At 46.6% G+C, this 26,663-nt stretch overlaps 1 protein-coding gene across 1 annotated transcript in view; it reads left to right on the forward strand.

Annotated features, from left to right (window-relative positions):
- The window catches only part of LOC121537486 (partitioning defective 6 homolog beta-like), a 35,491-nt gene extending 9,923 nt beyond the window's left edge, over nucleotides 1-25,568 (forward strand). The window contains exon 3 of the mRNA XM_041845107.2: nucleotides 24,577-25,568. Coding sequence (XP_041701041.1) covers nucleotides 24,577-25,463 — 887 coding nt within the window. The 3' untranslated portion in view covers nucleotides 25,464-25,568. The remainder of the gene's footprint in view (nucleotides 1-24,576) is intronic.
- The last annotated feature ends 1,095 nt before the right edge of the window (nucleotides 25,569-26,663 follow it).

Raw genomic sequence — 26,663 nt, forward strand, 5'->3', positions numbered from 1 at the left:
TACATCGGTCTCGTCTTGATTTAGCTGGAGGAAGTTGTGAGCCATCCAAGTATTTAAATCACTAATAGTATAATAATTTCTGTGGCACTAAAAGCCTCTGGTGACACAGAAATGTAAAGTTGGGTTTTTTATATATATATATACACTAAACGGTACCGGACCCAAAGTTGAACGTTGTGGAACACCACATGTGATACCTATTTTCTCTGAGTTATGTTCACCAAGGTTGATAAACTCTCAACCTGTTAAATAGGTCCTAAACCAATTTAGAACTGGACCGGAGAGGCCAACCCACCTCTCCAGTCTGTCCAGAAGGACATCATGGTCAACAGTGTCGAATGCAGCACTTAAATCTAAGAGTCCAAGGACAGAGAGCTGTTTGGCATCTGTGTTGGCTATAAGATCATTTACCACTAACTAAGGCTGTGGTGGGCACGAAAACCAGATGTGGAATTTTTCAAAAATACAGTTGGCACTTAAATCTTCTAGCTATTTGAACATTCATTTCTCCAGAATTTTGAATGGAAGGTTGTAGATTGTCTGAAAATTGCTAAGAGCTGAAGAATCTAAATTACTTTTCTTCAGAAGGGGTTTCACCATAACATGTTTTAGTGCAGTGGGGAAAGTACCTGAGAACAGAGAGTGATTAACAATAGCTTGCACTTCTTCAGATATGCAATTAAAAACTATTTTGAAGTAGGTGGAGGGGATAGGATCAAGAAGGCAGGTAGAAGGCTTAAGTTATGATATCTCTTTCCTGAGCATGTCTTTGTCTACCAGCGAAAATAAATCCAAAGTGCCTTTGCGTGGTAGGCTAGGGCACATCATCAAACTTCTCATCAGGTCTTGCTTCACAGAAACCCAGCCTAATGTTGGTTTTCTCTGAAATATGCCGCAAACTCATCACGTTTAGATGTGGAGGGAAGTTCATAGGTTTGCAGGGGTAGGATTTATCAGGCCGTCAATGGTCGAGAAGAGCACTCAAATTATTCTGATTTAATAGTGATCAAGTTAGGAAAAGGAGTCCGTCTGGCAATTCTAAACGATCTGAACGATCAGCAAATTATCTTGTGGTCGAGCCACTGAGGTATAATAAGAACTGGAGACTGTGTCCAAGATGTCCGACTGTTTAAGGTAATCTACTCACGTTCGCATACACCGATTCATGGACCGTCTATATCCGGGTTGCATCCGGTTTATACGGACCAACATAACATGCGCACTAGCACTCATTGCGCACAGGGAGCAGTGCGAGCAGCGACGACATCACGTCATCCAAAAACATGGCATTTTTTGGGGGGGAATAATTCAAAGGATGATTTGTGCGCAAAGGTGATGACTAAAGTGTCTTGTTAGGAATTTTCTAATCTGACTTCTCTATGTGGCTGTGTATGGAAATGTTCTTTATTGGCCGGGTGTCAGTTAAACTGCAGTACCGACGCAAAACTATAGGAGCAGTCAACCGTGCTTCTAGACCGGAATCCTGGCCCCTTGGGTCGAGCAACAACTGCACTCCTTGAGTGACGGGGTGGGCTTGGTGATTGGGAGACGACTCAAGTAGCAGAGTAAACTATAAAAACAGAGTGGCGAATCACATTAAACAAGCCTAAAGAGAAAGTAAAAACCCAAACCGGTACGTGTATCAATAACGGTATATACAGTAGTAAAATACGGTATACCGCCCAGCCCTAATTTAGCCTACTGTCTCACTATGGTACTATAGTATGGTACTATAGAATTCTGGACATTTTGATAATCGTTGAGCAATGAATTAGGCCTAGTTGTGTGTGTCTGTTTTTCACTGAGGGGATAATTGCTGTTTTTAGTATGGGTGTTGAACTCATCAGTCTTGTAGTCTTTTTGTCATAATTGAGTGTTCAGTGCAATCTGGTCAAACCAGAGAGACTGGAGCTCTGGGCGGTGAGTCTAAGCTGTCTCACTGTGCCATATGACCTATAGATGCTAAGCCTCTTTGTCAGGAGGGGATTACAGGGGTCACTGTGTCACGCTGTGTGGGCCCTGTGTTTCAATTACATGCTAGACACTAACATCTTTGGCTGCAGCCCCTCACCCCTCAACCACACACACACACACACTCTTAATCTTTGCCCACCGCCTTTACCCAACAGTATAGGAAGCAGTTCGTTCTGACTGCCTAGTAGTGCTGAGCGATTAGTGTTTTTTGAGGTAGTTTCAGTTAGGTTATTAAAAATATATATATTTGTTTTACATTTAAATGTGGATTGAATACTGTAAGAACACAGAATACAACAATTAATAAAAGCCCCATGATGGTAGTGACTGCCTGCATAATTTATTCCTTTACTTTAATAAAATATTCCAGTTGTATTTGTTTTATTTGACTTGGAATCATTGTTTTCATTGATTCCAAGTCATTATCTCATCTCTGTAGAGCTGCTGCCTATACTGTCTGACAAAATCACTATTTTAGTAGTTCTTCAAAGTAAATGAGGCATACTTTTATGACTGCTGAATACCAACTATCAATCACTTAGATCATGTATTTTCAGGGAGAGATGCCTCGCGAAGCAACTACTCTTCATCCCTCTCGATCACACATTCTTCTGTCTCTTCACTCCCTTTCCATGTCTGCTGCACACTAACCTAACATAGCAGGAGTAAAAGAAACCCACAGACCGGACAAGTAGGCGCGCAATGGATTATGGCCATTGTAGTTAATTACCACATGTTCTGCCTTTAAACTATGTAGAATATTGGCCTGTTGGAAACTAACTCTCTACTACATCGCACAGTTTGGGATTGATCTGATTAATCTCTAGAGGATCTGCGCAATGTGCGCATTGAGCTCACAGAAAAAAACGGAACGAAATGGAATTCAAATAATTTAACTACATTGGTCAATTTGTTGTTTAAAATGTTCAGTTAATACTCAGCACTACTGCATGGCCATAGGAAGTTGTCTGGATGTGGGTCCATGTATTGTCTTCTTTTACTAATGGTTTCCGGACTGCTAGGCTAAATGATGGCAGGGTTCTTAATAACAAATAACGATGGCTGTATCAGCGTTCTCTCTGTCTCTGGACTCAGTCTGTTAGGATGTAAAGAGCAGGTTGTGCTCTTTGGCTGCCTATCACTGTCTTTACTCCCCTCTGTTGCAGTCTGGGAATTCTCTCTAGGCTATACGTTTGTTTGACAAGAACTCATGGGGGTTGTAAAAGAGCTGTATGTGTTTAGCCAGAATGTTTTCCCTCCAGCCATGGCTGACCTTGTCACTGTGGAAGTAAACTAGACTTTTAAGCAAGTAGCAGACTTCTCTTTTAAAGCCAGATTTTAAGAATATAGTTGTTTTGATGAGCTGTGTGGCTGTTGAATATTGTACATGTTGATGGGGATTCTGTGGAATGTGTGTGGAGTTAATATGTTGGCAACACACATTAAATATGCAGCGGTATTCAAATAATCTGAATGAAAAATTGTTCTTTGTGTGTCTACACATGCCGTTTATGGGCTTCAGATGTGGGGGTTGTGAACGTTTTTGGACATGATATGTCTCTGTTGATGGTAATGTATGAAAGCATTCTTGGGCAGTGTTGGCTTGCCTCCTTTAGCCTGGTGTGTGTGTGTGTGTGTGTGTGTGTGTGTGTGTCCAAATGATTGATTTCAGTATGTCAAGCTATTGATGATCGAAATTACCTAGTGATTCTCCTCTCTCACTCTTTCACTCACATGTTTTTACTATCATTGTGTGGACCAAAGATTGATTTCCATTCAAAATCCTATTTTCCCTAAACTTAATCCTAACCATAATTGTAACCCTTAACCTAACCCCTAAGCCTTTGTCCTTGTGGGAGACCTGGGAAATGTCCCCATGTTTTACTATCCTTTTGGGGATTTCTGGTACCTAATGACGATAGTAATACACACACTGAAAAAAAGACTCTTACTAGTGATGGGGGAAAACATCAGTACCTAAGTATCGTAATAATATTGTAGTTTGAGGTCCCTGGCAAATCCCAGCCCTAAATCTTACACAATGTTTGGATGGCTGCAGTGCAACCAGTCCCATGCCTGTTTACCTGTTGCCATGGTAGCCTGAAGAGGCCTGTGCACCATTGTATTAATGGCCCTGGGTATTGTTTAGGGCTGGTGGGAGCTGCAAAGCCTGCTGGGGGAAATACCCACACACAGACAATAAACAATTACAGTTTGTATACTTTTTTTCTGTCATTTGTGATGTGTGAAGTTCAAGGGTTATGTTTATGAATGACACAGTTTCTTTCCCCTGCACGACAAATTGGTTGGAGTTCATGTGGCCACTTGTGAAGCTGCTGCGTTTGTTCCCAGTGCAGTATGTTCTGACATAGGAGTCTAACTATTGTTTTATTTTTCTATTTACTGAATGAGACCAGCAGGAGAGCAGTGTGCCTTTTCTCGTACCTTCCCCATGTCATACAGGCACACTGTTTTTGCTGAGGTCAGTGTAAGTGTTTATTGTGGTCAGCCAGAGAAAGAGCGCTGTACTCCTCTGTTCTCATCACTTAAACACTATTTAGATAATGGGCTCTATTTTTGGCTGGCGCTAAGGCGGCGCAAGTGTCAAACGCACGTTAGTTTCTGATTTCGGCATGTAAAAACTGGCGCTCTGGCATTTTCCACCCTTTGCGTAAGGTTCTGCAATTGACCTGTCTAACATCAGCTCGCTTGTGCTGAGGTGGGAGGTGTGGAAATATTTGAGGTGTGTCCTTAAAAACGAGCGCAAAAGTGACAACTTTAATTCAGCACAAATCGGGAGATTTAGCAGGTATTAGTGGTAACGCTGTTGGTTATGGCATGGATTTTGACAGCGGAAGCGCAGCCTATCCAGTAGGAACGTGACAAATGGACAATGTTGCATAACGTTTAAACAGCAAAAAAAAAAAAACATGTCAATTCACAATGCAGAATAAGGGTCCTATTATGTTTGTATGACTGCTAGGGCCGGGCAATGAAGTTATTTATTTATTTATTTATTTATATATATATACCGCAGTCATATACCCTTGAAAGCGCCTCGACTGCGGCATGTTTGTTTGTCTGTAAGGGTACACTATTGCTTTTTAAATGCAGACACACAACCTTCTCTGGAGATAGTTTTGAAGCGCCACTGAACGGGCGTTTTTACTTGTCTGTGAATGAATGCCGCTTCTGAAGTGGGACTAACGTCCATCACTAGGCGACCAGAACTGTCAATCAAATAATATCGAGCTGCCTGTGCACAGCCTGACCTGCCTAGGTAGAAAGAAAACACATCTTCCGCTAGGAATCGACTCCTAAGATTCAGTATTTTTGGAATGGAGGAGACTGATTAGTTGCCATACTTCTGAGAACACAAACACTTGCATCTTTCATAGTGAGCTAGCGAGGGACGGAGAGAGAGCGGAGGAGCACAGTATAGGCAGGTCTGCCACTAGGCAGATGAAGTCAGAACCATGCACTAGGCCTATCTGTCGGCAATCAAAAGCAGTATTTCGCAATGGAATGCTGTATTTCACAATTTCATGGCTTGCAATGTCTCAGCTTCAGTAAAGCAGTAACTTAACATTAAGGATCCCAATTTTGTTTAAACTTTCACACCTCTACAAACCAGCTGTGATGCACAGTGCCCATATACTCATGGAGCAAGAGATCTGCTTTTTGTTCCCATGAACCTTGTATTTAGAAACTTTATTTATTTATTTAGATGTATTTGTTGTTGTTGATTTAAAAACCAAGCATCGCCTAGGGGGGTCCTGCCAATCCATTCGCAGGTTAGTGTTTTTCGTCATGAATCTTGTTCTGAAGGCAGCTCTGCAGAGTGGTCACTAGCTGGTACAGCCACAGTCATAAAATCTGATTTTAAACCTAACCTTAACCACGTTGCTAACCCTAATGCCTAACCCTAACTTTAAACCTTAAAATTAAGCCTAAAAAGCTAATTTGTTTTCATGAATTTCTACAATCTAGGCATTTTTACTTTGTAGCTGGCCCAGCTAGCGGAAATCGCTCAGTTCTGCCTCAAGGACAAGCCTCATCCCAATAAACGTAAACTTGCAATGCAATCGCCAAGTACCTAAGACTGTCAAAAAAGGGTTTGGCTCATGAGACCGCTTTCAAATAAATCTTTAATCACCAAAACTTTTTTATATGATCAAGTTTGGGAGCAGCAAAACAGTGAGCTGACATCCCCTGTTTATCTATAGTACCAGTCAAATGTTTGGACACATCTACTCATTCAAGGGTTTTTCTTTATTTGTACTATTTTTTTACATTGTAGAATAATAGTGAAGACATCAAAACTATGAAATAACACACATGGAATTATGCAGTAACCAAAAAAGTGTTAAAGAAATCAAAATATATTTTATATTTGAGATTCTTTAAAGTAGCCACCCTTTGCCTTGATGACAGCTTTGCACACTCTTGGCATTCTCTCAACCAGCTTGACCTTGGAATGCTTTTCCAACAGTCTTAAAGGAGTTCCGACATATGCTGAGCACTTGTTGGCTGCTTTTCCTTCTCTGCGGTCCGACTCATCCCAAACCATCTCAATTGGGTTGAGGTCAGGGGATTGTGGAGGCCAGGTCATCTGATGCAGCACTCCATCACTCTCCTTCTTGGTAAAATAGCCCTTACACAGCCTGGAGGTGTGTTGGGTCATTGTCCTGTTGAAAAACAAATGATAGTCCCACTAAACCCAAACCAGATGGGATGGCGTATCGCTGCAGAATGCTGTGGTAGCCATGCTGGTTAAGTGTGCCTTGAATTCTAAATAAATCACAGATGGTGTCACCAGCAAAGCACCCCCACACCATAACACCACCTCCTCCAAGCTTTACAGTGGGAACTACACATGCAGAGATCATCCGTTCACCCACACCGCATCTCACAAGACACAGCGGTTTGAACCAAAAATCTCAAATTTGGACTCCAGACCAACGGACACATTTCCACCACTCTAATGTCCATTGCTCTTGTTTCTTGGCCCAAGCAGGTCTCTTCTTCTTATTGGTGTCCTTTTAGTAGTGGTTTTCTTTGCAGCAATTCGACCATGAAGGCCTGATTCACACAGTCCCCTCTAAACAGTTGATGTTGAGATGTGTCTGTTACTTGAACACTGAAGCATTTATTTGGGCTGCAATTTCTGAGGCTGGTAACTCTAATGAACTTATCCTCTGCAGCAGAGGTAACTCTGGGTCTTCCATTCCTGTGGCGGTCCACATGAGAGCCAGTTTCATCATAGTGCTTGATAGTTTCTTCAAGTGCAGTCACAACCTTCAAGGTTCTTGAAATGTTCTGTATTGACTGACCTTCATGTCTTAAAGTAATGATGGACTTCATTTGTCTTTGCTTATTTGAGCTGTTCTTGCCATAATATGGACTTGATCTTTTACCAAATAGGGTTATCTTCTGTATACCCCCTCTACCTTGTCACAACACAACTGATTGGCTCAAACGCATTAAGAAGGAAAGAAATTCCACAAATTAACTTTTTAGAAGCCACAGCTGTTAATTGAAATGCATTCCAGGTGAGTACCTCATGAAGCTGGTTGAGAGAATGCCAAGAGTGTGCAAAGCTGTCAAGGCAAATGGTGGCGATTTGAAGAATCTCAAATATAAAATATATTTTGATTTATTTAACACTTTTTGGGTACTACATGATTCCATATGTGTTATTTCATAGTTTTGATGTCTTCACTATTGTTCTACAATGTAAAAATAAAGAAAAACCCTTTGTGTCCAAACTTTTGACTGGTAGTGTGTATGTACATTATTTTAGGCAGTTCCTGTTATTTTGGATGAGCGTAAAATCCCCTTCATGCAGGCTACATGCCCGTCATGGAACGAGAGATGAGATGATGCCGGTGACCCTGGTATTTAGAAACATTTAAGTTATTTTCCTGTAACAATTGCTTGTTTTCCGTTTCATTAGATTAAAAACCAAGCCCTCCGTAAGCTACCCTTACCCTACTATAACGAAAGCTGGTTCAACAGAAATGCATCAGGTGTCTTACTTATCCTGACCATGCATTAGCCAAGTAGCCTATCCATAAAATGTTTCTAAATGGTCTACTTGTGAGGCTTTTACATTATTCACAATACATGGGCCTACCTGCATACTCCATTTCGCTTGTAGCTTATCCATCCCCATTTCCAAAGAGCGCCTCTTGTACAGTTAACAAAGGTCCTCCCAAACGTATTCAAATTATTCAGTCCTATAATGCCATATCAATGTTGGATAGGGTATCTTTCTTATTGCGAACGTGCCTCACACACAGCCTACAATTAATTTTAAGGGGAGCCTAGTATTCTTTTATTTCTGTAGAAATGCAATGCGTAAAGGCGCTTATAGGCCTATACTCGTTGAAGCAATTACAACAATGTTGATTGCCAACACCAAACATAGTTAGCAAAAACTTGATGTATTGTACCGTTGCTATCATTTGTTATTATAGCCTATTCTATTTCATAAACGGACTAGGACGAGAATATTCTGTGCCCCCCAGCCGAATTAGAGGTGATGACAATGCAAAGACAGTCAATAACATACAAAACTTGAGACAACCGCATGCAGTATTAAGCCATGGAACATGTTGATTGGCCAGTGAATGGTCAAGCCCTCGTCCCACCTACAACGTATTTATTCATCAAAACCCAGCCCTTCCGCACCACCGCCAGCTTTTGCGCCCATAATTCCCACTGTAAAAATATTTCTGAGACAGAGTGCATTCGGAAAGTATTCAGACCCCTTGACTTTTTCCACATGATATGTTACAGCCTTATTCTAAAATTGATTTAAAAAACAAAACATCTCAGCAATCTACGCACAATATCCCATAATGACAAAGCAAAAACTGGTTTTTAGAAAGTTTTGCCAATTTATTAAAAGTAAGAAACTGAAATATTACATTTACATAAGTATTCAGACCCTTTACTTAGTACTTTGTTGAAGCACCTTTGGCAGTGATTACAGCCTTTATTTGGAGTTTCTCCCATTCTTCTCTGCAGACCCTCTCAAGCTGCTCTGTCAGGTTGGATGGGGAGCGTTGCTGCAGAGCTATTTTCAGGTCTCTCCAGAGATGTTAGATCGGGTTCAAGTCCGGGCTCTGGCTGGGCTACTCAAGGACATTCAGAGGCTTGTCCTGAAACCACTCGTTGTCTTGGCTGTGTGCTTAGGGTCGTTGTTCTGTTGGAAGGTCCCCTGTAGCTCAGTTGGTAGAGCATGGCGCTTGCAACGCCAGGGTTGTGGGTTCGTTTCCCACAGGGGGCCAGTATGAAAATGTATGCACTCACTAACTGTAAGTCGCTCTGGATAAGAGCGTCTGCTAAATGACTAAAATGTAAAAATGTAAGGTGAACCTTCGCCCCAGGCTGAGATCCTTGAGCGCATCTTTCCCTAGATCCTGACTAGTCTCCCAGTCCCTGCCGCTGAACAACATCCCCACAGCATGATGCTGCTACCACCATGCTTCACCGTAGGGATGGTGCCAGGTTTCCTCCAGACGTGACACTTGACATTCAGGCCAACGAGTTCAATCTTGGTTTCATCAGACCAGATAATCTTGTTTCTCATGGTCTGAGTCCTTTAGGTGCCTTTTGACAAACTCCAAGCGAGCTGTCATGTGCCTTTTACTGAGGAGTGGCTTCCGTCTGGTCACTACCGTAAAGGCCTGATTGGTGGAGTGCTGCAGATATGGTTGTCCTTCTGGAAGGTTCTCCCATCTCCACAGAGAAACTCTGGAGCTCTGTCAGAGTGACCATCGGGTTCTTGATCACCTCCCTGACCAAGGCACTTCTCCCCCAATTGCTCAGTTTGGCCAGGCAACCAGCTCTAGGAAGAGTCTTGGTGGTTCCAAACTTCTTCCATTTAAGTATGATGGAGGCCACTGTGTTCTTGGGGACCTTCAATGCTGCAGACATTTTTGGGTACCCTTCCCAAGATCTGTACCTCGACACGATCCTGTCTCGGAGCTCTACGGACAATTCCTTCGACCTCATGGCTTGGTTTTTGCTCTGACATGCACTGTCAACTGTGGGACCTTTTTATATAGACTGGTGTTTGTGTGTGGCTTTCCAAATCATGTCCAATCAATTGAATTTACCACAGGTGGACTCCAATCAAGTTGTAGAAACATCTCAAGGATGATCAATGGAAACAGGATGCACCTGAGCTCAATTTTGAGTCTCATAGCAAAAGGTCTGAATACTTATGTAAATAAGGTATTTATTTATTTTATTTGTATAAATTTGCGCACATTTCTAAAAACCTGTTTTCGCTTTGTCATTCTGGGGTATTGTGTGTAGATTGAGTAAAAAATATAATTTAATCCATTTTAGAATAAGGCTGTAACGTAACAAGATGTGGAGAAAGGGTCTGAATACTTTCCGAATGCACTGTAACTTGTAGTGTGACCTATAGCGCTATCATCAGCACTAAAATGTACCATTGCGTTAGGTTTGTTAAAATTGAGCACAGTGTGTGTCCATCAGTGACCACAACAGTTTGAACCTCCTGGCCTCGTTGTGGTTACCTCCACCATCATCATTAATAAATGTAGACCTCTGTAGGGGACACCCCTCTCAAATACAGTAGGTAAACCTTGGTATCAGTTGTCACTGGAATGGGTTTGTCAGACAAGTGGAACACAGGGTTGTCATAATAGAATTCAATTTTCGTATGACATTTTTTATCTGTGTTTGTCATACAGAGCAGAACACTCCACCCTCCCTTCACCTTCTGTCCTGTCCTCACAGCATGACGCTGGCCAGGTTTCCATACATCTACTGATGGAACACAGTTATTCAGGGAATCTGGGTGGGTGTGTTTTTGTTCAACTGATGAGGTCATCACCGTCATAGTTTCAGTTCTGAAAAGCAGAAGGGTTTTTATGAGGGTGAGTGAAATTACTGTGCTACTCAAGCAATGACTGGCAAAGCAATTAACTATGACTCATAAAGAGAACAACACTGCATAGTGTTTGCGTACACGATAAAGTCTACCCACCCAGTAAAGCAATCAATGAAGCATGATAACTGAGTTTAAGGGTGACCGAGAAGACCGAGCATGGAGAAGTAATGAGAGCGAGCGAAAGGAAGAGGAGTGAACAAGTGAGTGAAGAATGCAGTTTGGAGGGAGGCAGAGAGGCCTTAGGTGGGGGATGGGGAGCTGGAAGAGGAGGGGGCTTCATTTGAGTGGAATGTGGCTAGTCTCTGATCACCACTGCTGGGTAGATTAAACAGGACAGCATACCGCACACTAGAGTGGAGCCATGGGACAGGAGTTAGCTGGACCACCCCGCTATGGAGGGAGGGAACTAGTCCTGACTACTGAGGGCCAGTGGAGAGGGGGATGACAGGGAGGTGGGGGAGAGGGAGCTAGTCCTGACTACTGAGGGCCAGTGGAGAGGGGGATGACAGGGAGGTGGGGGGGAGGGAGCTAGTCCTGACTACTGAGGGCCAGTGGAGAGGGGGATGACAGGGAGGTGGGGGAGAGGGAGCTAGTCCTGACTACTGAGGGCCAGTGGAGAGGGGGGATGACAGGGGAGGTGGGGGGAGAGGGAGCTAGTCCTGACTACTGAGGGCCAGTGGAGAGGGGGGATGACAGGGAGGTGGGGGGAGAGGGAACTAGTCCTGACTACTGAGGGCCAGTGGAGAGGGGGGATGACAGGGAGGTGGGGGGAGAGGGAGCTAGTCCTGACTACTGAGGGCCAGTGGAGAGGGGGATGACAGGGAGGTGGGGGAGAGGGAACTAGTCCCGACTACTGAGGGCCAGTGGAGAGGGGGATGACAGGGAGGCGGGGGGAGAGGGAGCTAGTCCTGACTACTGAGGGCCAGTGGAGAGGGGGATGACAGGGAGGTGGGGGGAGAGGGAACTAGTCCTGACTACTGAGGGCCAGTGGAGAGGGGATGACAGGGAGGCGGGGGAGAGGGAGCTAGTCCTGACTACTGAGGGCCAGTGGAGAGGGGGGATGACAGGGAGGTGGGGGAGAGGAGCTAGTCCTGACTACTGAGGGCCAGTGGAGAGGGGGATGACAGGGAGGTGGGGGAGAGGGAACTAGTCCTGACTACTGAGGGCCAGTGGAGAGGGGGATGACAGGGAGGTGGGGGAGAGGGAACTAGTCCTGACTACTGAGGGCCAGTGGAGAGGGGGATGACAGGGAGGTGGGGGGAGAGGGAACTAGTCCTGACTACTGAGGGCCAGTGGAGAGGGGGGATGACAGGGAGGTGGGGGGAGAGGGAGCTAGTCCTGACTACTGAGGGCCAGTGGAGAGGGGGATGACAGGGAGGTGGGGGAGAGGGAGCTAGTCCTGACTACTGAGGGCCAGTGGAGAGGGGGGATGACAGGGAGGTGGGGGAGAGGGAACTAGTCCTGACTACTGAGGGCCAGTGGAGAGGGGGATGACAGGGAGGTGGGGGGAGAGGGAGCTAGTCCTGACTACTGAGGGCCAGTGGAGAGGGGGATGACAGGGAGGTGGGGGGAGAGGGAGCTAGTCCTGACTACTGAGGGCCAGTGGAGAGGGGGATGACAGGGAGGTGGGGGAGAGGGGAGCTAGTCCTGACTACTGAGGGCCAGTGGAGAGGGGGATGACAGGGAGGTGGGGGAGAGGGAGCTAGTCCTGACTACTGAGGGCCAGTGGAGAGGGGGATGACAGGGAGGTGGGGGAGAGGGAGCTAGTCCTGACTACTGAGGGCCAGTGGAGAGGGGGATGACAGGGAGGTGGGGGGAGAGGGAGCTAGTCCTGACTACTGAGGGCCAGTGGAGAGGGGGGATGACAGGGAGGTGGGGGAGAGGGAGCTAGTCCTGACTACTGAGGGCCAGTGGAGAGGGGGATGACAGGGAGGTGGGGGAGAGGGAACTAGTCCTGACTACTGAGGGCCAGTGGAGAGGGGGATGACAGGGAGGTGGGGGAGAGGGAGCTAGTCCTGACTACTGAGGGCCAGTGGAGAGGGGGGATGACAGGGAGGTGGGGGGAGAGGGAACTAGTCCTGACTACTGAGGGCCAGTGGAGAGGGGGATGACAGGGAGGTGGGGGGAGAGGGAGCTAGTCCTGACTACTGAGGGCCAGTGGAGAGGGGGATGACAGGGAGGTGGGGGAGAGGGAACTAGTCCTGACTACTGAGGGCCAGTGGAGAGGGGGGATGACAGGGAGGTGGGGGAGAGGGAGCTAGTCCTGACTACTGAGGGCCAGTGGAGAGGGGGGATGACAGGGAGGTGGGGGGAGAGGGAGCTAGTCCTGACTACTGAGGGCCAGTGGAGAGGGGGGATGACAGGGAGGTGGGGGGAGAGGGAACTAGTCCTGACTACTGAGGGCCAGTGGAGAGGGGGGATGACAGGGAGGTGGGGGGAGAGGGAGCTAGTCCTGACTACTGAGGGCCAGTGGAGAGGGGGATGACAGGGAGGTGGGGGAGAGGGAACTAGTCCTGACTACTGAGGGCCAGTGGAGAGGGGGATGACAGGGAGGGGGGGGGAGAGGGAACTAGTCCTGACTACTGAGGGCCAGTGGAGAGGGGGGATGACAGGGAGGTGGGGGAGAGGGAACTAGTCCTGACTACTGAGGGCCAGTGGAGAGGGGGGATGACAGGGAGGTGGGGGAGAGGGAGCTAGTCCTGACTACTGAGGGCCAGTGGAGAGGGGGGATGACAGGGAGGCGGGGGAGAGGGAGCTAGTCCTGACTACTGAGGGCCAGTGGAGAGGGGGATGACAGGGAGGCGGGAGAGGGAGCTAGTCCTGACTACTGAGGGCCAGTGGAGAGGGGGATGACAGGGAGGTGGGGGAGAGGGAAACTAGTCCTGACTACTGAGGGCCAGTGGAGAGGGGGATGACAGGGAGGCGGGGGAGAGGGAGCTAGTCCTGACTACTGAGGGCCAGTGGAGAGGGGGATGACAGGGAGGTGGGGGAGAGGAACTAGTCCTGACTACTGAGGGCCAGTGGAGAGGGGGATGACAGGGAGGCGGGGGAGAGGGAGCTAGTCCTGACTACTGAGGGCCAGTGGAGAGGGGGATGACAGGGAGGGGGGGGAGAGGGAACTAGTCCTGACTACTGAGGGCCAGTGGAGAGGGGGATGACAGGGAGGCGGGGAGAGGGAGCTAGTCCTGACTACTGAGGGCCAGTGGAGAGGGGGATGACAGGGAGGTGGGGGGAGAGGGAACTAGTCCTGACTACTGAGGGCCAGTGGAGAGGGGGGATGACAGGGAGGTGGGGGGAGAGGGAGCTAGTCCTGACTACTGAGGGCCAGTGGAGAGGGGGATGACGGGAGGTGGGGGAGAGGGAGCTAGTCCTGACTACTGAGGGCCAGTGGAGAGGGGGATGACAGGGAGGTGGGGGAGAGGGAGCTAGTCCTGACTACTGAGGGCCAGTGGAGAGGGGGATGACACAGACAGGGAGGCGGGGGAGAGGGAGCTAGTCCTGACTACTGAGGGCCAGTGGAGAGGGGGATGACAGGGAGGTGGGGGGAGAGGGAACTAGTCCTGACTACTGAGGGCCAGTGGAGAGGGGGATGACGGGAGGTGGGGGAGAGGGAACTAGTCCTGACTACTGAGGGCCAGTGGAGAGGGGGATGACGGGAGGAGGGGGAGAGGGAACTAGTACTTACTACTGAGGGCCAGTGGAGAGGGAGGTGACAGTGGGAGGGAGGGAGTTAGGGAGAGGGAAACAAAATGACGCAAGGGGTGAGGGACTAAATTGGCGGGAAAGTACATGTGGTATTGTTTGCCATGTTGGTCAAAGGGCAGTGCTTTTATGCGGTGTAGTACTGTACTTGCATTTAGAGATAAGAAGGTAGCATCAGTTGAAGAAATCTGGGTGTTGGGTGTTCATGATATGAATGTTGGAGATATGCATATCTTCGGATTTCATAATTCCTTAATTTTTACAGTATTTCTCCACATACCGCAGCCTTACCAGGGCTACACTCAGTTGGCTGCTAATATCTCAAATGGAGCCTGTTCCTGTGCCACCCGAACATGTCCAATATAATGAAGGCTTATTCATAAATACAAATTTACATGATCATATTGTTATCCATGATGTGACAGGTATTTGTCTCTATCGCCCAGCCCTAATTAAGCAGACAACGCAGTATACAATGTATATCTGACTATACACTATCATTTCCCCCTCAGAGCCCAGATCAAAGTGACAGCTGAGCTCCCTGTCGTTACAGAACCCCGAGAGGGAGAGGGGGAGAGAGAGGGAGAGATATGTTCTGAGCCAGGCTGCATCACCAGCAAAGTCTTTGTTTAGGAGAATGAGTGATAGGATGGCCCGGCTAGGGATGGGACTTAATAGCCCATGTGCCTGCTCCTCTGCCCTCACCTCTCTCGCCATGGAGGCTGTGTGTAGCAGGCTGCAGCAACACACTGAAATACAGCACAGCCATGGTCCAGCATCATCAGCAGTCAGTCAGACAACCGAGAGAGGCAGGACAGAGAGAACCAAGCCAGTGTGGATGAAAGGGACAGAGGGAGAAGGAGAGACTGCAAGAGGCAGGGAGAGACTGAGTCGCTGGTGTGCCGCTGCTAAATGCGCCAGCGGTGCACCGGCGCTGCGAAATCTTGGCCGCCAATGCAAAAAAGTATTCAATTTTTTATTTTGACAAATATAATGTAGATATACAGATGTATGTCCCAGGAAGAACTCTGCCACCACTGCTGAAAATAATCCTAGTGTAAACAGTTGAAAAGCATTAAATTGCTTGAACTTTTGGCTCATATGCTGGGTGTGTTATTGTTAGAGGGGTGTGTTATTGTTAGAGGGGTGTGTTATTGTTAGAGGGGTGTGTTATTGTTAGAGGGGTGTGTTATTGTTAGAGGGGTGTGTTATTGTTAGAGGGGTGTGTTATTGTTAGAGGGGTGTGTTATTGTTAGAGGGGTGTGTTATTGTTAGAGGGGTGTGTTATTGTTAGAGGGGTGTGTTATTGTTAGAGGTGTGCCGAATAGTCGAACAAAACGAGTATCGTAACTGATGTGGGCAATGTTCTGGATACGATCCAAGTATTTCTTTTTTTATTATCCGTTATCGGATAAAAGTAATTTTTGGGTGCCAGCACGCAACTTTCTCATGTCAGTAAGTCAAGTGAGGTGCTACGTGGTCTAAATAACTCAACTGGCTAGTTTGCCTGTCTGTAAAGGTAAAGGGCGGGCTGTACGATGATCTTGCTGCTTTGATTGGATAGAGTGAAGCTGTATTTCTCTGACCGCTCATTTCATAAATTCACCCGTTCACTTTCACTTCTCTTTTTCGGTCTGATCATTGACTGCTACTGCCTCCTGTTAGCCTGCTACTAAGATAACATCAAATGGCAAGGACGCTTGCTATCAATGTGTCATAATATCTAAGAAGCGGGGCGAGGGTAGGGAAAAAATATGAACCGTCGACGCGCGTTCTGACAGATAGCAAACTTGTCTGCCCGCTGCAAATTGAGGACACTCAGACACGCACCCCTCCGCGGCTCCTAATCTGTACCTTGTTTGGTCTATAAACGTTCAGGGAGATATACATTTTACTTGGGCATATTAAAACATTTACGTTTTGTCCCGATCACGAGTATCATCCGATCCGACTATTAACTGTCAATTTACGGATAGGAGTACGGCCATGTCGGCACAACGCCTAGTTATTGTATGACCATGATATAAATGATAGCAATGTAGCTTGGTCAGCGTTTCTTTAGTCCATCCCCCCTTCTACATCTGTCCCGTCTCTTTTCCCATCTACCGTTAAACGTTACACCTACACACTAGTCTCTGCTCCCCACTTCCCTTTACCAAAGGACTGGCTTACCCCTCTTGCTCTCTCCCCCTCATTCTTCCGATTTGCTTTTCTCCTTATCCTCCCCCTCTCTCTCATGCTCTCCCCGGCTGTTCTCTCCTATTCCTTCTCTCCCTTCTCTTATCAGCATACGGCTCTTTTTATCTCAGCTGTGCCAGGGAGGTATGTTCACTGCTAGCCTGAGGACTCACACTGAATTCTTCCGCTGCGCTGTCGTTCGCTACATACTTTAGTCTGAGACTGCCATCATTGAAGTTGTTTGTGGTGACAAGGGGCGTTGTACAAAACAAAGTCATCAGCGATTGGATCGTCTATAACCGATCAGAGTATCAAAGCCAATGACACGTATTCAAACCGCCGCTTTACCCACGTGTGTTCTGGCTCTGGACCAATCAGACGGCCCCCGAATGTGTTCGCATTCGGTGAAGGATCGGGGAGGTACTCGGATCCAGACTCATTGCGGAGAAGAAACTAACGTTTGTGGGCGTAGTGTTTGGAGTCTGGGTAGCAAGGAAAGTTCACTGCACCCAGAATAGAAACACTACAGGAACATAATTTCTCCCCATTCTTTAATGATCATTCATTATCCCCTCCTGCACTCACCCCCTCCCTCACTCACCCCCTCCCTCACTCACCCCCTCCCTCACTCACCCCCTCACGCACTCCCTCCCAGTTTTATCGCTCTGTGACTGGAACACCATGGTACTCACCATGTTGGGGATATCTGGGCCTGTCGTCAACATATGAGACTGTTTCCAGAGCAGTTATTATTGAGCAACATTCAGCACAGAACAGATGCAAAACATTGTTCCCTAGAGTTCAACACCTAGTAATGTAATTTTGGAAATGTTCAGTTCACATGTACAGTAACAAACTCCATTCAATATATGTATTTAGATGACTGATTAATGTGTTTATCTTCATTAACTCACAGTACTCTAGCGGTCATGGGTGATTGACGGTCCTGTTGCTCTGTGAAGGTAATTGTGTCACCTGAGCATGGTGTCACATTACACTGACATGGCCCTCTGCTCTGTCTGTGACTAACAACAGACAGGATGTCCGGAGGCTCCTCCAGGTATCACGTCACCAGATATAGATATTGTAACAGTAGCTTTTTAGAAATATGGTGTAGACAAAATATCTGACTGACTATACATGATGAATAGGGCCAGGAGCTGATGACGTGACCTTATAAGGATTAAACACCGTATTTATCAAGGGCCTCAGAGTGGGAGTGCTGATCTATGACAAGGTCCCTCCTGTCCATTATAATATTTTTCATTATATGATCTAAAAGGCTAAACTGATTCTAGATCGGCACTTCTATCCTGAGACGGGCCTAGACCGCAAAGATCTATCGAGTGAGTTTTATGTGACTATTGTTTGGGTATGATAGGCCGTAGTAAGTTGAAACTCCTGAACTGAGAGGAGAGTCCCTACTTTAAACAGACCCTGTGGGGGTTGGAAGTGCATTCCATTCACAGTACACACTTGTGTGCGAGAGAGAGTTTGAATGTCATGTCTCCCTCTACTGCTCTGTTTCTCTCTTTAATCTTGGCCTGTTTCTCTCTCCAATGACTATTCAAACGGGTGTGTGGGAAATCATAATAATCATAGCATAGTATGAATAGCTTACCTGTATAGACCCATGAAACATGTCTAGCTGTTGGATTTTATCCAGTATGCGAGGGTTGGAGTCAATTTGAATTGAAGTCATTTTGAGTTTTTTGTGAAGTCATTAAAAATGGGTGGCAATTATTTTAATTTATATTTCTGATTATTTCCTGAATTGATGACTGAAATTTGAATTGACCCCAACTCTGTGTCCTACACAGGTCTGATGTTTAACAACTCTATTGTTTCCGCTGTGTACCCAACCCTCACCTAACTCCTGAGTGTTTACTTCCTACAGAGTTTCCACTGATTGGTTTGATTAATTATTAACTCCCATATACAGTGCCTTCAGAAAGTATTCACATCCCTTGACTTTTTCCACATTTTGTTGTTACAGCCTGAATTTAAAATGGATTAAATTGAGATTTTTTGTCACTGGCCTACACACAGTACCCCATAATGTCAAAGTGGAATTATGTTTTTCAAAATGTTTACAAATGAATTTAAAATGAAAAGCTGAAATGTCTTGAGTCAATAAGTATTCAACCCCTTTGTTATGGCAAGTCTAAATACGTTCAGGAGTAAACATTTGCTTAAGTGACATCAATTGCATGGACTCGCTTTGTGTGCAAGACTAGTGTTTAACATGATTTTTGAATGACTGCCTCATCTCTGAATCCCACACATACAATTATCTGTAAAGTCCCTCAGTCGAGCAGTGAATTGTAAACGCAGATTCAACCACAAAGACCAGGGAGGTTTTCCAATGCCTCGCAAAGAAGGGCACCTATTGGTAGATGGGTAAAAGAAAAAGCAGACATTGAATTTCCCATGGTGAAGTTATTAATTACACTTTGGATGGTGTATCAATGCATCCAGTCACTACAAAGATACAGCCGTCCTTCCTAACTCAGTTGCTGGAGAGGAAGGAAACAGCTCAGGGATTTCACCATGAGGCCAATGGTGCCTTTAAAACAGAGTTTAATGGCTGTGATGGGTGAAAATTGAGGATGGATCAAAAACATTCTAGTTACTCCACAAATGACAGTGAAAAGGAAGCCCGTACAGAATATAAAATGTTGCAAACAGGATGCATGTTTTGGAATAAGGCACTGAAGTAATAATGCAAAGAATGTGGCAAAGCAATTAACTTTTTGTCCTGAATATGAAGTATTACAGTGCCTTCGGAAAGTATTCAGACCCCTTGACTTTTTCCACATATTGTTACGTTACAGCCTTATTCTAAAATGGATAAAATAAAATAAAAATGTCCTCAGCAATCTACACAATACCCCATAATGACAAAGCGAAAACAGGTTTTTATAAATTTTTGCAAATGTATTAAAAATAGAAATACCTTATTTACATAAGTATTCAGACCCTTTGCTATGAAACAAGAAATTGAGCTCAGGTGCATCCTGTTTCCATTGATCGTCCTTGAGATGTTTATAACAACTTGATTTGGAGTCCACCTGTGGTAGATTCAATAGATTGGACATTATTTGGAAAGGCACACACCTGTCTATATAAGGTCCCACAGTCAACAGTGTATGTCAAAGCAAAAACCAAGCCATGAGGTCGAAGGAATTGTCCGTAGAGCTCCGAGACAAGATTGTGTCGAGGCACAGATCTGGGGAACCAAAATATGTACCAAAATATGTCTGCAGCATTGAAAGTCCCCAAGAACACAGTGGCCTCCATCATTCTTAAATGGAAGAAGTTTGGAACCACCATGACTCTTCCTAGAGCTGGCCGCCCAGCCAAACTGAGCAATCGGAGGAGACGGGCCTTGGTCAGGGAGGTGACAAGAACCCGATGGTCACTCAGACAGAGCTCCAGAGTTCCTCTGTGGAGATGGGAGAACCTTCCAGAAGGACAACCATCTCTGCAGCACTCCACCAATCAGGCCTTTATGGTATAGTGGCCAGACGGAAGCCACTCCTCAGTAAAAGGCACATGATAGCTCGCTTGGAGTTTACCAAAAGGCACCTAAAGACTCTGACCATGAGAAACAAGATTCTCTGGTCTGATGAAATCAATATTGAACTCTTTGGCCTGAATGCCAAGAGAGAACCAGGCACCATCCCTACGGTGAAGCAGGGTGGTGGCAGCATCATGCTGTGTAGATGTTTTTCAGGGACTGGGTGACTATTCAGGATCGAGGGAAAGATGAACGGAGCAAAGTACAGAGAGGTCCTTGATGAAAACCTGCTTCCAGACCTCAGACTGGGGTGACTGTTCGCTTTCCAACAGGACAACGATCCTAAGCACACTGCCAAGACAACGCAGGAGTGGCTTCGGGATAAGTCTCTGAATGTCCAAATGTTGCTTGTGCTAAGCTTGTTGAGACTTACCCAGAAAGACTAACAGCTGTAATCGCTGCCAAAGATGTTTCTACAAAGTATTGACTCGGGTGTGAGTACTTACGTAAATGAGATTTCTGTATTTCATTTTCAGTACATTTGCCAACATTTCTAAATATGTTTTCACTTTGTCATTATGGCGTATTGTGTGTAGATGGTTGAACACAAAAAATCCATTTAATCCATTTTGAATTCAAGCTGTAACACAACAAAATGTGGAATAAGTCAAGGGGTATGAGTACTTCCTGAAGGAACTATGCTCACTACATTGCATTCCTGAAGTTTGAGTCACATATTTAATGAGCATAAAGGTGAACTCATATCTTCACTTCAGGTGTTATTTCTATTGTGTACGTGTTTATTAGCCTGCTTACTTCCAACCATTGCACATAATGAGGATAACTCATAAACTGTCTCAAGGCACTGAGTGTGACGGTGAACCCGGCGGCTCGACCCTAGGGAAATGTGCTGGGACATATGACAGTGGGGGACCCCCAAAGGGACACACACCAAGAGAGTCACAGATGATTATTCTGGGTCCATGTGGCTTTAGCGCCATAGTATTGACTATTTACACCCGCCTGCTTTATCGACCATAGGAAACCAGTGGTGGCAGGTTGGAGAGAGACAATTTAGGAGGGGTCAACTCTTCGATTAGGTGTGTGTGTGAGAGATCAGGTGGTGTGTGTGTGTGTGTGTGTGTGTGTGTGTAAAAATCATGTATGTTTGTGTGTAGTCTAATTAGACTGAAAGCCTTTCTTGCTGCTTTAATGAGATATGAGTGATGAAGTATTAGTTTTCACTGGCATCAGTTGTCACACAGCGAGAGGATCATTAGTCAGAGAAACACTCAAGGGATGGAGCAGTGTTTGTGTGTAAACACAGGTTTGTTGTGTGTGGGGTTTTATGTGACTTATAGAACAGCATGTCTTTGCTGAGGCTGTATGAGTGGCCCACAGGGGCCTCCTAGTCTACACTATCCTTGACTATAACCTCATTGGTAGACTTTGATATTTGGGGGGGGGGGCTGCGAGAAAGAGGAGTAAAAAAAATAATGAAGGAAGAGGGGAAATATTTAGAGATTCACTGGTATGCTTGACTGCACTGTAGGGACCAGTCTGCCAGACCTGTGCGTGCCTGTCCTTAGAAATGCCCTACTGTGTGTAGATGTAAATATACCTATGTGTGAACATCACACATACACTATATATACCAAAGTATGTGGACACCACTTCAAATTAGTGGATTTGGCTATTTCAGCCACACCCGTTGCTGACAGGTGTATAAAATCGAGCACACAGCCATGCAATCTCCATAGATAAACATTGGCAGTAGAATGGCCTTACTGAAGAGCTCAGTGACTTTCATTGTGGCACCGTAATAGGATGCCACCGTTCCAACAAGTCAGTTTGTCACATTTTTGCTCTGCTAGAGCTGCCCCGGCCAACTCGAAGTGCTGTTATTGTGAAGTGGAAACGTCTAGGAGCAACAAAAGCTCAGCCGCAAAGTGGTAGGCCACACAAGCTCACAGAATGGGAGTGCTGAAGCACGTAGCGTGTAAAAATCTGGCAGTCCGACAGACGATTCTGGGTTTGGCAGATGCCAGGAGAACGCTACCTGTCTGAATGCATAGTGCCAACTGTACATTTTGGTGGAGGAGGAATAATGCCTAACCGGGATTCATAACACCCGCCCGCTTAACCCGGAAGCCAGCTGCACCAACGTGTCGGAGGAAACACTGTTCAACTGACGACTGAAGTCAGCCTGCAGGCACCCGGCCCACCACAAGGTGTCGCTAGAGCGCGATGAGCCAAGTAAAGCCCCCCCAGCCAAACCCTCCCCTATCCCGGACGACGCTGGGCCAATTGTGTGCCGCCCTGTGGGATTCCCGGTCACGGCCAGTTGTGACACAATCTGGGATCGAACCCGGGTCTGTAGCGACGCCTCAAGCACTGCGATGCAGTGCCTTGGACTGCTGCGCCACTCGGGAGGCTTTACAATGACGTTCTATACGATTCTGTGCTTCCAACTTTGTGGCAACAGTTTGGGGAAGGCCCTTTCCTGTTTCAGCATGACAATGCCCCCGTGCAGAAAGCGAGGTCCATACAGAAATGGTTTGTCGAGATCAGTGTGGAAGAATTTGACTGGCCTGCACAGAGCCCTGACCTCAACCCCATCAAACACCTTTGGGATGAATTGGAACGGCGACTGCGAGCCAGGCCTAATGGCCCAACATCGGTGCCCGACCTCACTAATGCTCTTGTGACTGAATGGAAGCAAGTCCCCGCAGCAATGTTCCAACATCTAGTGGAAAGCCTTCCCAGAAGAGTGGAGGCTGTTATAGCAGCAAAGGGAGACCAACTCCATATTAATACTGATGATTTTGGAATGAGATGTTCGACGAGCAGGTGTCCACATACCTTTGTTCATGTATTAGCTGGATGCTTTAAAAACATTGAGTCTGGATTATTGTGTGTGTATTTTAATGCAACATACCAGAGTGTTTTTGTGAATATGTAAACCTGTATTTTGTTGTACAGTTCTTATTCATCCTGATAAGGAGGCAATGAACGTATGTCTCATGGGAATTGAAATGGGATAGCGCTTCTCTGTACAATTGATCCTTTGTTTTTCTTGTTGGTATGGGGAGGGGAGGAGGGAGTACCTGTCAGAATCTGAGTGCTGGAATCCTTATCTACAACCTGTCTGGGCCCTATCCCAGATCCACACACGCACACAGTCTATAGTGACAACGCAACTATCCCTGGGCAATTACAGATGATGCTTAGGTGCATACAGTATATCCACATCACCTGAGCAAACTGCACAGTGTACACTACATTACAACACCTCGGGGTACAAGAACCTCCCAAGTGGTGCAGTGGTCTAAGGCACTGCATTGCAGTGCTAGCTATGCCACTAGAGATCCTGGTTCGAATCCAGGCTCTGTCGTAGCCGGCCGTGACCGGGAGACCCATGGGGCGGCGCACAATTGGCCCAGCGTCGTCCAGGGTAGGGGAGGGAATGGCCGGCAGGGATGTAGCTCAGTTGGTAGAGCATGGCGTTTGCAACGCCAGGGTTGTTGGTTCGATTCCCACAGGGGGACAGTATAAAAAAATTAAAAGATGTATGCACTCACTAACTGTAAGTCGCTCTGGCTAAAATGACTTAAATGTAAGAACATGCCTTTCATTCTAGGATATATATATATATATATATATATATATAGCCAGCGGGAGAGAAAAAAGACAGAGAGCGATAGATAAAAGGAATGACTGGGGCACACAACGTTTATGATGTTAATGTTTAGCATCCGTGTGCTGGTGGTTAACCATTAGAGAGCCATTGCCTGGTTCTCTCTGTCCTCCCAGACCTTTGATCTAGTCTAGAGGCCTGTCCCTGCTCTGAGCCATGCTCAGGTGAAAGTTCAGGTATGTCCCACAGCAGCACAGTCGCCATGAGTAATCCTGTGAGGAATTCAGAAAGCCCTTTCATGAAAGAGAGACCGGAGTCTATGCCTACATTTACTGCACATGAGGAATAAGACCAGGGGAAGGGTGGGCAGAGGAAAGCACTGAAACAAGTCTAGTGAAAGGAGGGAGGGAGTGGCTCTAAGCTAAGGGAACCCTCAGGCTTAGAGCAACACAATCGCTATTGCATAACTACAATATAGTCTGCAGTAGAATGTCAGTAATGATTTATAGTTCCACCATGATAATTATTGTCAATAAGCATTTATGGGATGAGATTCGATCCCAACTGTACTGATGTAATATTGATGTGGTTGGTTCTAATACATATTATGTTTTCCCATCTCTCTCTTTGCAGAGGAAGCAGACTACTCTGCGTTTGGTACGGACTCTCTGACCCGTCCTAAGAAGACGGTCCTAGCGGCCGTGTTGCTGCGGCCTGATGCCAACCGGAAGAAGCCCCCTGTGATCATTAGCCTGCCCAGGGACTTCAGGCCCGTCTCCTCCATCATCGACGTGGACATCCTCCCTGAGACACACCGCCGGGTGCGCCTCTACAAGCACGGCCAGGAGAAACCGCTGGGCTTCTACATCCGCGACGGCTCCAGCGTCCGGGTCACGCCCCAGGGCCTGGAGAAGGTGCCTGGGATCTTCATCTCCCGCATGGTGCCTGGGGGCCTGGCTGAGAGCACAGGCCTGCTGGCCGTCAACGACGAGGTGCTTGAGGTCAATGGTATCGAGGTGCAAGGCAAGTCTCTGGACCAGGTGACTGACATGATGATCGCCAACAGCCACAACCTCATTGTGACGGTGAAGCCAGCCAACCAGCGCAACAACATCATACGGAGCAGTGGCGGAGGGGGTGGGGTGGCTTCCGGGAGCTCGGGTCGCTCTTCCGACAGCGGCGCCAGTTTCTACGGCTATTTCACCCCGGGCGCTGCCATAGCGACGACCCCGGCACACATCATGCAGAACTTCCATCCAGAGGAGCTGGAGAGTGATGAGGATGATGAGGACCTGGTGATAGAGGCAGACGGGGAGGCCGTGCCCATCCCACGGGCAGCCTTGGCCAGCTGCAGCATGCCCTCACTGCCCCGCTACGAGCCCCATCTGAACCTCCGCACCACGGCCAACGGAGCCCTGGCCTCCAGCAACAGCACCGGTTCACTGAGCACGGTCAGCACGCCCGATAGGGGCCTAGAGGGAAGGAGCTTAGAGGAGGACGGCACAGTCATCACGCTGTAGACGCATACACCCTTCATACTTGCACAATAATTACGGCACACACACATTCATACAGTGAGGGGAAAAAAGTATTTGATCCCCTGCTGATTTTGTACGTTTGCCCACTGACAAAGAAATGATCAGTCTATAATTTTAATGGTAGGTTTATTTGAACAGTGAGAGACAGAATAACAACAAAAAAATCCAGAAAACGCATGTCAAAAATGTTATAAATTGATTTGCATTTTAATGAGGGAAATAAGTATTTGACCCCTCTGCAAAACATTACTTAGTACTTGGTGCCAAAACCCTTGTTGGCAATCACAGAGGTCAGACGTTTCTTGTAGTTGGCCAACAGGTTTGCACACATCTCAGGAGGGATTTTGTCCCACTCCTCTTTGCAGATCTTCTCCAAGTCATTAAGGTTTCGAGGCTGATGTTTGGCAACTCGAACCTTCAGCTCCCTCCACAGATTTTCTATGGGATTAAGGTCTGGAGACTGGCTAGGCCACTCCAGGACCTTAATGTGCTTCTTCTTGAGCCACTCCTTTGTTGCCTTGGCCGTGTGTTTTGGGTCATGTCATGCTGGAATACCCATCCACGACAACATTTTCAATGCCCTGGCTGAGGGAAGGAGGTTCTCACCCAAGATTTGACGGTACATGGCCCCGTCCATCGTCCCTTTGATGCAGTGAAGTTGTCCTGTCCCCTTAGCAGGAAAACACTCCCAAAGCATAATGTTTCCACCTCCATGTTTGACGGTGGGGATGGTGTTCTTGGTGTCATAGGCAGCATTCCTCCTCCTCCAAAAACGACGAGTTGAGTTGATGCCAAAGAGCTCGATTTTGGTCTCATCTGACCACACACTGCTCTGAATCATTCAGATGTTCATTGGCAAACTTCAGACGGGCATGTGTATGTGCTTTCTTGAGCAGGGGGACCTTGCAAGCGCTGCAAGATTTCAGTCCTTCACTGACTAGTGTGTTACCAATTCTTTTCTTGGTGACTATGGTCCCAGCTGCCTTGAGATCATTGACAAGATCCTCCCGTGTAGTTCTGGGCTGATTCCTCACCGTTCTCATGATCATTGCAACTCCACGAGGTGAGATCTTGCATGGAGCCCCAGGCCGAGGGAGATTGACAGTTATTTTGTGTTTCTTCCATTTGCAAATAATCGCACCAACTATTGTCACCTTCTCACCAAGCTGCTTGGCAATGGTC

This window comes from Coregonus clupeaformis, chromosome 24, assembly GCF_020615455.1.
Source record: "Coregonus clupeaformis isolate EN_2021a chromosome 24, ASM2061545v1, whole genome shotgun sequence".
Classification (NCBI taxonomy): domain Eukaryota; kingdom Metazoa; phylum Chordata; class Actinopteri; order Salmoniformes; family Salmonidae; genus Coregonus; species Coregonus clupeaformis.